The sequence below is a fragment of the Hippichthys cyanospilos genome, chromosome 13, assembly GCF_059441005.1.
Source record: "Hippichthys cyanospilos isolate Australia breed blue-spotted pipefish chromosome 13, RoL_Hcya_1.0, whole genome shotgun sequence".
Classification (NCBI taxonomy): Eukaryota; Metazoa; Chordata; class Actinopteri; order Syngnathiformes; family Syngnathidae; genus Hippichthys; species Hippichthys cyanospilos.
The window spans coordinates 16605387-16617545 of record NC_142381.1 but is presented as its reverse complement, the minus strand read 5'-3'; the positions used below and the strand labels follow the sequence as shown (position 1 = coordinate 16617545).

The window sequence follows — 12159 nt, the reverse complement described above, 5'->3', positions numbered from 1 at the left end:
TTAGTATTTTATATATTTGTGTTATTATGTCAGTTCTGAATTTTTCTGCATCAGCCATGCACAGCTAATAACGTGGCATTAGAGAAAAAAATAATACTGTTTTAAATATTTAGCATATAAGCAAATTCAATTGTACTGAATTTGAAAATATCTTTGCATAATTTTGGCTTGGACAGCTAAAACAGCACTCTTCTATAATACCATTGGGCTTTAGCTTATGATTTGCAAGTAAAATGATCATGCTATTTTTTATCATTTGACCTCATGTATATTATATTAATGTGTTCAAAAATTAAGTAAGTAATGATTGTTAATTAGTCTTTTTTATATATGTATAATAATGTCCGTTGGACATTTTTTTCCAATAATGCTATGGGGTATGGACAGGCAATAACATGGCATTATGAAAAAAAAAAATGGTTTTAAGCGTTTAGCCTACAAGTAGTCCCAAAGCATTTGCAAGTACAGTCAAACGAGTTTCCCGACCCAAAATGCTTCCTCCACATTGGCGGCTCCACGCTTTTGTAGAAAACTGCTTTCACATTCACATGAAATCGAACTGCAACGGATGTCACGACCGACGGCCATTGGGGACCGACGCGTGCATCCAAATCTGTGCGTTTTATACTGCCTTGAATATTCAGTCCAAAAGAGCTCTTCAGTGAGGCCCCAACCGACAAATAATTTCCTTGCTTAGCCTCAAACATCCTAACTACATTCTCCTTGGTCCACAGAAAGCTTGTTTGAATGCATCTTCCTCTCATCCTCTTCGGTAGCCTTCAGAGCAGATTTCCCCTTTTTTTTTTTTTTTTTTTGTCTCTCTCTTGTTGCTTTTCAGTGCCGGGCGATGTTGAGGTAAATTGAATTTGGCAAACAAAGTGGGGGGGATAAGAAGAGCGTTTCTGATTTGGTTTAGTGAGTGGTGGTGTACCACTGCCAGCTGTTGGTGCCTTTCATCAGACGAGAGAGAAGAGAGAGAGTCCCAAACAAAGATTTCCTCTTGTGGTAAGTCTCTGTAAGGAGCCGATATTCCAGTAGATAGAAAATAGGAACAGCCAAATATTCACACATATATAAGAGGTCATTTACACAGCATTGTTACTTTTGGCACATTGATTTTAAGGTATAATTATCTCTTTTTTTTTGTTGCAAATATTGCATGTCCCTGTACAGCAACAATGACAAAAATACTCTGAGGGTGAAGCTTTTATGAATTTGCAAGGCGTAAAAATGTAAATGTAGATAACCAGTTCCTCGACTGCTTCGGAAGAAAAAAAACAAGTGCTTGACAAAAGAAAATCATTCCGGCCTCAAGGGAGGGGAAAGAGGGAGGGGGGCGGGGGGTGCGTCTGATATGTCATCAATACAAAATGGTCCCATCTTGTTTTGTCAAGATGCCTTGGGATTAAATAGGGCTCATTAATTGTAGGTTTTCCTCTGGAAATGAGCCAGGCAGTGTATGAAGGACGGCGACAACAGGACATCCACATTCTGCATACAAAAACAGATGAGGAGGAGGGGTGCGTAGATGTCACTCAATGCATTTGTGTATAGCTACATCTTTAGGGGGATAGGGTATAAATACATACTGCAGGGGAGCATGTTTTGCTGAGAAAATACAGAAAGAAAGCTCCTCAAAAAAAAAAAAAAAAAAAAAAGCTTACGGAACATTTTTCAAAGGTTATTCTCTTTTTTTTCCAGACGAAAATGAGAAAAAAAAACGACTATCAGAAGAACAAACAGAGCAGAAACAACAAAAGCGAGGAAAATGCAGCCATGGTCGTTTTAAATCTCAATCAAGCTCGACACAATCACTCAATAGGTAGTTTGCAACGTACAAGAAGTTTTTCATGCAGATATTAATTTCCTTTTCGAAGGGGGGTTAAAGGAAGTGAGAGAAATCAAGGGGGAACTTAGTTCTCATGCAGCTCTGGCATAGCGTCAGTGTAGGTATGCTTGTGAGGGAGGGCTCAGGTATTGTGGGGGGGAGCGAAAAAGGGGGTGCAACAGCAGCTGATAACAAAATATTACCTCAGTTTCTCAAAAGAGGTCATCAGTGCTATGTCCTTATTTGGGTCTCTCTCGGCTCGCTTCCCCTTCAGCGTTTCAATGCGAGGAAACTTTGCACTGGTCTTGTGACGGTACAGCTTTTTGTGCGCCGGCCCGGGGTTGATGAAGTTGGGTTTGTCAAACATGTCACAGCCCAACGCTAATTGCGGGAAGAGAGGATGAGTGGGGTTGAATTTGGCCTGGTTTTTCCCTCCTTTGCCCCCGGCCTTCCTGCCTCTCCCGGCCCCTGGTAGCATGGCACCCTTTTTCTTCAGATCCGACTCAGTGCCCGCCAGGATTTTAAGGGTCTTTAGGTTGAGGCTGTTGGCCTCAGTGGGCGTGTCGGCCTCAGACATGGGATTCCACAGAGGTTCAATGGAGGCCATCATGAATCTCTGGACCTCAGCCATGCCGGAGACAATATTGGACAGGATGTTGGAGGGTTCTTCAAACTCTCTCTGGTCATCTCCGACTAGACTGTTGCTCTCTGACCAGCCGGCGGCAGACCAGTCCCCGCTGCTTGTGCTGTCAGTCAGGCCTGCGCCGCAGCCATCCGCCTGGTTCTTGGCTGCCTTACCCTCGAGCATGGCCTTGATCTTTTTGGTTGAACGGGAATTCTGTTTGGGGGCCTTTACCTTTTCCGATTTGGGCGTTCTGGGGGCCCGGACTTTCTTTGGGCTCTGTCCTGCTGCTGTCTGTTTGTAATTGCCTTTCCTCTTTGACTTGATGCTTTTGGCCCCTGACATTTCGTCAGTCTGTTCGTTAAATTCAGTCGCCCCTAGTTCCGCCTTTTTATCCAAACATAAGACATCCTGGCTATTAAAGTTATGCAGCGGAAACTGACTGTCCTCCACCGTGTAGCTATTTCCTGTGTGCTCCTGTTGCTGCATAATGTCACAGTTCCACTTGACGTCCCTGTTACGCTCCGTAGACATGTCATTCACGTCCTGATATTTCCCAACATTCCCTGGTATCTTCATTTCACGTCCCGCAACCTGCGGGGACAGGTTGGGCGTCTCGGGCGGGGAAAGCTCTGACAAGGACGAGTGTCGAAATTTGTCAGGGGTAAAGTTGGAGATATCCAGCAGGTCCGAGGACTCCCTGAGGGGCGTGAGGGCATCCATACTCTGCTGAATCACCATTTTAGGACTGCAGTGAGCTAAGAAAGTGTCTCGGCCCTCCTCCTCACCCTCTCGCTCACAAGATTTGAGGCTTAGCGAACTGTAATTGCTCGAGGAGGCTGATAAAGAACCGACTGAGTCGTAGCTGATGAGTCTTCCGTTGTCAGTGCACAGAGACCCTCTCTGGTATTGCACCTGGCCTTCCACACAGGTTGACTGACACACTTGCAGATCGGTCCCAGGCTGTAGCCCAGGCTCAGTCAGGTAGTTCTTCTCGTAAAGTATCCGCTCACCCTCAGGGCTCACTTGGCTGTAGTTAGAAACGGGCAGGTTCTCACTTACGGGTACGGAGGGTGGGAAGCTGTTGGGTAAGATAGGGGTCTCAGGGGTTTCAGGTCCAAAGTTCTGGTTATGATTGGTGCAGAGCTGTGGATGCCACATTTGGGGGAAACTGGGGCAATTCTGGGGAGACTGTTGGAGCTCGGATTCTGACGGAGGGGAGAGTACGCAGCTTTGAGCAAGTTGAAGAGAGCAAAATTGTTTCTCCTCCAGGGAGAGGCCCACAGGATACTGTTGCCTGGAGGATTGTTGAGGGAAATATGGGATGGCTGTACTACCGGCGGAGTCTGTAGCATCGAGTAAGGTCTGCAGGTAGCCCCCTGGAATGACAGGAACCCCAGTTTCCACATCCTCTGAGGGTGGTGCTTTGCTGGGAGGGCAGGAGGATGAAACAAATGGGAACTTCACCTTATCTCCGTCCACTGTGATAGAATTGTCAGAGAAATCTGGTTTGGCTGCTGTTGAGTTCATGTTTGTACCATTTACCCCAGCAGCGAGGTCCTCAGTGTTTGCTGCAGTGGCATCCTCATCATTTGTTACGCTCTTCCTATCTTCTCCTTCTGCCGCTTTCATTTTCAAGCTTCTCAGCCTGGCTTCGCTTTTGAATTTTCTTATCCTGACTATTTTATTTCTTCCCAATCGCCTCCCCTCTCGCTCCTCCCTCTCTTGCGAGCGACTCTTGATTATGACTGTGTCAGCAATGGTGTTGAGGTCCAGTGCGACTGGGATGTCCGGAACATCTGTTGTCTCCCCTATCATCCGAACGCCTTCCTCTTTTGTGACACCCCCATGGGCCTGATCAGAGGGAAGAGAGCTGTGCACAATGACTGACTGCTCCACAGCATGAATCCTCTGAACCTTTAATCTGTTTGCGATTTTGTATTTTCTTTTGGGATGACCAGAATTAAAAGGGCGATGGTGGCGTCCGTTAAGATGAAAACCACGTTGTTGTCTATCTCTGGCCACCAGCTTGAGTTGCTCCTGTCTTTCTCTTTGCTTTACCTGCCAGTAATCCTTCAGTGGAGCCAGTGTCTCATATTTGCTTATTGTGTTGGCGTTTAAGCTCACGGTCCCATCCACGGGGTTTAGTTTGCCCAGTTTCACCGACATGAGTCGCTCTCCTTTAAACCTGTTGATGATGATGTACTTGATGACCACGGGTGGCTCTTTACGACATGATTTCCTTCGTTTTTTGGGACACCAGTCGACATCCTCCTCTTCTTTCTGACCAGGTGGGGCTTTTTCTTTTTTCTCTGCGTTCTTCTCACTCTCAATGGAGTCAACATCATATAAGTAATCGTCACTGTATCGAACCTTTCTTTTGGAACGCAAACCGTAGTTAAGTGGATTTGAGGGACTGAGGAATCTTTTGGAGTGACCCTTCTTGAATTTGCCCTCCTGCACAGTGTCTGAGGAGGAGCCGGTGCAGGAGCTGTCGTCGCTGAATTCCCCCGATTCCTCCGTAGAATTAAAGTCGATGACATAGTTGACTTTCGGAGTTGACATGGGCGAGCCTTGGGAGCCGTCGAGGGGGCTCTGGCCACTGCAGTCCCCTGGGTTTTCCTCCTGTTCAGCTTGTAGGATGAGCTCATCGGTTTTGGGCTGAAGCTCATCAACACTCCTCCTCAAGACTCCTACTCCTTCTTCTTTCTTGGCACAGTTGGCCAGGACACTAGGGAAAAAATTAAACTGTGTCTCCTCCTGGAGCACATTTGTTTTTTCCCTCATGTTGTCCTGAAATGACTCATAGCGAATCTTTAGCGAACAAACGTCGCTGCTTAGTGTAGAGTCGTCGTCTTCGTCGTCAAATAAATTGTCTACATCTTCCTCGGAGAAGAGGTTGACCGACAGCTCGTTCTTAGAACATAGATCCAGCAGTTCCATCTTACTCTCGCTGATGAAAGATTCAAAGTAACCCCAGTCCTGGCTGGCGTTAGCCAACAGTACCTCCTCTCCGCTGACTTTGTCCAGTAGGAGTCCTTCGTACAAGTTCTTGGTTGTTGCATCGTCCTGGGGGTCGTCACAGTCATTTGTAGTTTTGTTTCCTTCTGCCCTCTTGCCTTCATCAGAAGCTTTCGGCAGGGGAAAATTAAGTAGCTGGTCAGAGAGGAGCTGTTCTCCGTAGTGACTCACTGCCTCCCCCGCATGGCTCAGGCACTGGATGCTGATGTTGTTGATGTCGGAGAAATCCTCACGGTTCACGTCCCCGATTCGTACGCTCAGTCCGGTTTCTGAATCAGGGCTCGTGCTAGGCTCATGTGGTGGATTCTGCTCGGATGTGGCATCGCAGGTTTCAATAAAGCAACCCAGGCAGGTGCGGCTCTGCTGGAGGAGACAGTCCTCTGTCAGGGTAGATACATTGTCAGGCTCCATCATTGTCAGCGACAGAGAGGTGGCAGCAGGCAACCGAATGCTCTTCTGGGTGTCTCTCATTGGGCCCCAGGAGCTTACGGCTGAGTTAGGAAGTGATGCGGCACTCGGGGTGTGTTGAAAGTGAGGGACTAAGGTCGGAACCTCATGGGAGGGGGGGCATGGAGCTGCTGTCAGACCCAGAGAGGGGTCAGTGCCAAGCGGGAGGGGGAAGGAGAGAGTTGGTGACGTGAGTGTGGGTCTCTGGTGTGCTGGGCAGAGCCGCTGCAATGACTCCACTGCAGGAGGAGCTGGGGGTGGGAGAGCCGCATCAACAAGTCTGCTTAGACTTAGGTCACCACTCTGCTCACATAACCCTGCTGGGAAAAAGAAAAGCTATTTAAGTTTCACAAAAACACAACATTTGATAATTGAGCATTTTGGCCTTGAAAAATAATGATTACATTTTGAACACAATTTTTGTTGATGTAGATCTGACAGCTGTTAACTCATTTGTGGGTACATAATCCAAAACTGATCTCAGTTTTAAATCCCATAATTACAAGGTTAAGAGGAAAGGTAGCATTCATCAATCCTCTTAATTCTTACCGTGCAAGAATTCTGTTTGCAGTTATTGACATTACTAACCTATTGGGAGCTGCACGCACCTCTCACTACACTGTCTCAATTGTGACTGTACAAACCATGTTCCACGTAGCTTTAGATTATTCTAATTGTAATCAGTTGGCCAGTCTTGCTACAGCTAAACAGTGAAATTTTGCTTATCTGGTAAGTTGTGGATAAAACAAGTTGAAGTGCGAGGAAAAAAAAAACTGTAATTTTGAAATCAGCATGACACTTTCAGTTTTGATCAGCATAACAAACTAACAAAATGCCCCGCCTCTCAATTTTTCATTCACATTATGAATCAACGACCACGGAGGGGAATTTTATCCACCTAAGATTGTTTTGGTTCAGTTATTCATTTTATGACTATCGTAGGTTCAGTACTACATACTATCCATTTTATAATGAGTCATAACAGCCTCCTATCCATTTCCACGTTGGTGCATAAAAGGTGTTGAACAGGGGAAAAACAACAAAACAGTAAAATAACGGTACTGTTCAAAGATGACTCGTCTCAGTAAACAAACAAGACAGCAGAAATTTACTCTATTAGATTGTTGTTCAATTCAAAATGCAAATATTTTAGTCACTGAAATATTTATTAAGATATACAAGATATAGAATTGCATATATATATATATATGCGGCAGGGAACCGTATATTGTAATGGTGTCCTTAAAGTAGCACACAGACCAAACTACAGAGATGCCAGTTACAAAAGACATAGTTTTCCAAAGGCTGATTGGGACATTGTCTTCATCAGTTGAAGACTGATGAGGAACAATCAAAATCCACAGAAGCAGACTTGTAGCGCAGCAGGCAGATAAATGTGTTTGCGCTGCATAATTAGATCACAGCAGTGGAGACAGGTACGTACACTTGGGACATGGCAATCCCATATGCCAGAAACCGTAGAAGTAATAACAACTACCTCTGTATACAATCCTCATTCAAGAAAATTAAAAAGTTACACCAAAAATATACAAATTAATACATTTATGGAGGTTAATTAGCAATGTCAGCCATCTTTGAATAGAAGCGCCAAATCATTATTGATGTAATGGTAACTAAGTGCTTGAGGGAAGACTGCTTAGCAAACACTCTTCACCACGGGTGCCTTGCTATTGAGCACATCTTTGAATATGCATATGATCTGAGAGTGATTCAGCGAGGTAATGAAATTTGCAAGAGCGCGTCTCATGGGCTTGTGTCCTGCACAAATGTTGCAACAAGCCCGCCGGTCATGAAAAGCACACATGTATGCTGCTACATCATTTAACGACGGCCATCCCCGGGGAAATAGGCATCCTCTTGCTTCCTCCCGTCGTCAGAAAAGTGCAATTGCAGCAATGTGTTAGCGTGTAAGAGCATCACAGCGATTACTAATTTTGCCTTCCGTTCTCTAAATAATGGTAGCGGAACGGGCCTTGCTGATGATACGGTCACATTCTTTGTGAAATAGAAACGAACATTTCATATAGTCAAATGTTAATCTCTAATTTGCAGACACAATCCAAGCCCAAGCACCGTTTTCTTTTTATTTTTTTTTTACCATTTAACTATACGTTGACAAAGCAGTACCGTATTTGAGCCGTTAAATAATTGTTTGAAAAAAAGGTGTCTTCTTGTAGGGTCGCTTAATTCATTCAATCCCAAAGACGTATTGTTACTTTTTTTTTGGTTTAGAGTTTAGACTTTCAATCGCAGGTATTTCTTTACACTTTCCATTTTATTTTGGTGTTTGGCAAAAGGAGGCTCTAGAAATGGCTGCTAGTAAAGGAATGAAGTACTCAAGTAATCAATTGCTTTTGGTAATTAAATAATGAAATACTTGATTATTTCATGTAGCAAAGTACTAAAATAGTTGATTACTTTGGGCAATTAACCTGCGCACTGAGGTAAATGATTATTTAAGAGCGTAAAGTAATTGATTACTTGAGTATTTCAATTACTATAATAATTGATTACTTGAGTACTAACGTACATAATCAATTATGTTTGGCCTAACCCTAAAACACTTATACTACTAAAATATTTGCAGTAAATTGATTACTTTTATTTGTGAAAAACAAAAACAAAAACGTAAAAACACGTCTTTCGAATTGAATGACTTTAATATGCCCACAGTAACAACTGACATTTTTTTTTCGTTTTCAGATTTGATGGCTAGAGCAAGCCAATTTTGAAAAGCGATACAATCTGTCACAATCTGCACATATTAATTAATATATTCAATCATCAGTATCTGGAATATTATATAAGCTTTTAATTTGTTTGTCATGTGATTAGACTGGTTCTGGACAACTGTATGAGACATAGTTGCCTGATCTCAAAATGTTTGTAGTATTGATGGTTTTTATCATTGTGAAGTGGTATGAGGAAATGAGTACATTTCCACTGAAGGCCCAGGTACCAAATGTGAGATATATATTTTTTTTAATTAATTATGCAAGCTGGAGCTGCTTCATTACTTTCATTGGAAACAAAGTTGGAAAATAACTATCAGTACATATATTTGTAGTAGTTGACTCACAACTCAATCAGCATATGGGAACGGTCTTCTTAATTAGCCTGCAAACATTAAATGTATATTCAAAAATTTATTTTGACTGGCTCTTCATATGAGATCAAAAATTCTGATCCAGTGTGTGCAAGCCTGGAATGTGTGTGTGTGTGTGTGTGTGTGTGAGAGAGTGATGCATGTGCGTATTGGCTTCGGGGGGGATAGTGTTATCGAGGGGCCATCTGTCTCCAGCTGGACCATTAGCTCTTCAGCTGTTCAGAATGTGCCACAGATCAGTCAGACAGGTACACACACACACACGCACACACGCATATATGTGCATACACACAATCACACACACACACATGCTCACAGTGTCTTACAGCAATGACTTTAGCTGACAAATCACGTTTGACATTAAAGGTCAAACAGGGATGGGAAGCCACACAAGCATTCACTCGCCACAATGTAATGTTACTTTTTCGTGTAAGCTAGCAGATGTTAGCAAGACAAGCACTTGAAATCCAGCTGCCACAATTCAGTAACGTGTCATCCAGACCACATTGCTTATATATGGAGTTGATTCCACATTAGATTGAACCCAATTTTGCTTCAAATTGGACCAACCTGCTATTTGGGTCAATTTGACTCATTTTCTCTATTGTTTTTTAATACATAAAGATCCAATCGTTGGTTCAAACTAGACCAAGTAGCATGTTGATCTAATTTTGACCTTTTTTTTTTTTGACCCAACAGTTTTATGGGTGCAAAAATTTGGGTTAACTCTTTTGGCCCAATTTGGGTTATTTTTTACCCAATATTTTTCTAGGCGTTTTTCAACCATAATAACATTAACACATTCAAATCACTGTAGGAAAAAAGTCACTTTTGAACCAATTTGGGTTATGTTTGACCCAACTTGGGATCTTTTGGATCTTTTTTTTAAAGAAAATATTGTGTAAATAGAGAAATCAATTCCACTTGTATTACACACATGGTTTTAAATTTAAAAAATAACAAAAATAAATGGGAATCATTCCATTTTGGACCAATTTGTGTTATGTTTGACCCACTTTAGTTTCTTTTTGACCCAATACCATCTCCCAATCTACAATAACAAGAACACATTCACACATTCAGGTCAAAGTCGGGTTTTTGTTTTTGACCCAACTGTTTTTTGGGAGTGACCCCAGATCACAATGCTCATTAATGAAGCTGATCCCATTGTAAGACAAGTTGAAATGGAAAGTGGACGTGAAACAGCTCATGCAATCTGGCAGTGACACTCACACTGACCATATGGAGCGACATCCACTGCTGGCAGGCGGCAGCGAACGGTCGGGATCCTCAGCCCCGCAGCGTCTGACTACGCTAGACAGCCAAAGTACACCAGACCTGACTAGACTAGGCTTATTTTTCAGGACATGACATTCGGGGATTCATCCACCTGAAGGAAGCTGGAACTGCCCTCTGCCATGATGAGACTGTGTGGAATGATCTGTCCTTGCCAAAAGGGGGACCGCAGAGAGAGACAAATGGGCAAGTGGGACTCCATTTATGAGTTTGTCACATGACACACAGCCACACATGATACAGTCTTAAGTTCCACATTCTGTCAGGAACGATTTTCACAGCTGGGCTAGGCTCCTGCTCACCGAAAGGGAACGCGAACAGGATTAGCTGTTTAGAAAATAGACGGCTGGATGGATAACAGATAGATATTTACACATGCTGTATATATTTTTTATATAATAGAGTGATGGGAACAGAATCTCCCCCTTAATAAGTGACAGCGTCACCCATCAACCCCCCAGACAAAATTTTCATGCATGTGTATCATATGTATGTGGGTACCTGATTTTTTTTTTTTTAATGTGAAGTAATATATTACTGAAGTACATTTGTTTACTTAAATTATTGAACCTTATACAGTATACAGTAACTGTTCTGTTATCCCTTCCCATCCTTTTGGCTGTAGTTTCACGGAGAGCTGCAGTTATAGAGCTGCACCCGGAAGTCTCATTAGAGGGAACCCTGTAGGTGACCGAACATGATAACAATCAGAGTTTACGCTTCAAATTTCAATATAGGACAACAAAAATCTAGGTAAGAGATTTACAACGCCTCGGTGCAGTTGGGGCAGGAGTACATTACAACTCCTGCCCTCATTGGTCAATGGTCACTCCAGGAGCATGGCTTGTAGGAGTGCCCGTCTCCCTCATGAAACTCACACACGCTCTTAGGTAGACGCGAAGGAAAAGAAGGAAAAAACAGCGTTGCAACGGAGCACTCTAAATCTCTTACCTAGATTTCTTTTGTAATAGATTGGAATTTCAAATGTAAACTCTGCTTTTTATCACGTTTGGTCAGCTACATGCTTTACTCTAATTACACTTTCGACGCCGCAAATAGAACCATAGCTCTCCGTGAGACGACAGCTAAAGGAATGGGAAGAGAAGGGCTAACAGTACACTTGCTGTATAAGGTTTAATAATTTAAGATTTAAGTAAATGTGTGTACTGCAGCAGTTCAACATCCGAGGAATGCCTGTGGCAAGTGCATTTATATTTATCTCGTCTGTCCGGCATGTAGGAAACATCCATAAAGTGTCTCTCCAAAATATAGTTTTTTGTTGTTGTTGTTTTTTTTTTATCTCCCCCCCCAAAAAACCCCACAATGCACTGAGGGTGTGATAGGGGAGGCATGAAGTAGCGAGGGATCACTGTATAATACAGTATATATCTGGTGGCGGGTTTGAACCGAAAAATTGTATGTTGATTTAAAATAGTGCTTCTCGATTACATTTTGCATTGATCATGCTAACATCTGTTATACTGTCATGAACTCATTGGAAGGTACCGTTTTCATCTGTGAAAAATTGCTTGAGGGAAAAGTGATGAGTAAAACAAAAGCCATGCGGTAGCATGGCTCGGTGGTAAGGTGGTCATTTCCCAGCTGAGAGGCTGTGAGTTCGATTCCCCGATCATTAAGACCATGTCCAAGTGACCTTGAGCAAGACTGACTAGTTAATGTAAAGCACTTTGAGTACCCAAGGTAGAAAAGCACTATATAAGGGGAAAGTCAATTTACAAACCATTTTTGATGTGGGAGCATTTGCAGTAAACATGTTATAAAAATAAAAGTAAATGCTCAAATAAATGTACATAAGTT

General features: G+C 42.9%; 1 protein-coding gene across 1 annotated transcript in view; it reads right to left on the bottom strand.

Moving 5' to 3' along the window:
- Window positions 1-1103: 1103 nt before the first annotated feature.
- The window catches only part of nexmifb (neurite extension and migration factor b), a 92956-nt gene continuing 81900 nt past the window's right edge, over window positions 1104-12159 (bottom strand). The window contains exons 3-4 of the mRNA XM_088432014.1: window positions 2032-6238; window positions 1104-1491 (exon numbers count right to left, since the gene is read on the bottom strand). Coding sequence (XP_088288140.1) covers window positions 1311-1491; window positions 2032-6238 — 4388 coding nt within the window. The 3' untranslated portion in view covers window positions 1104-1310. The remainder of the gene's footprint in view (window positions 1492-2031; window positions 6239-12159) is intronic.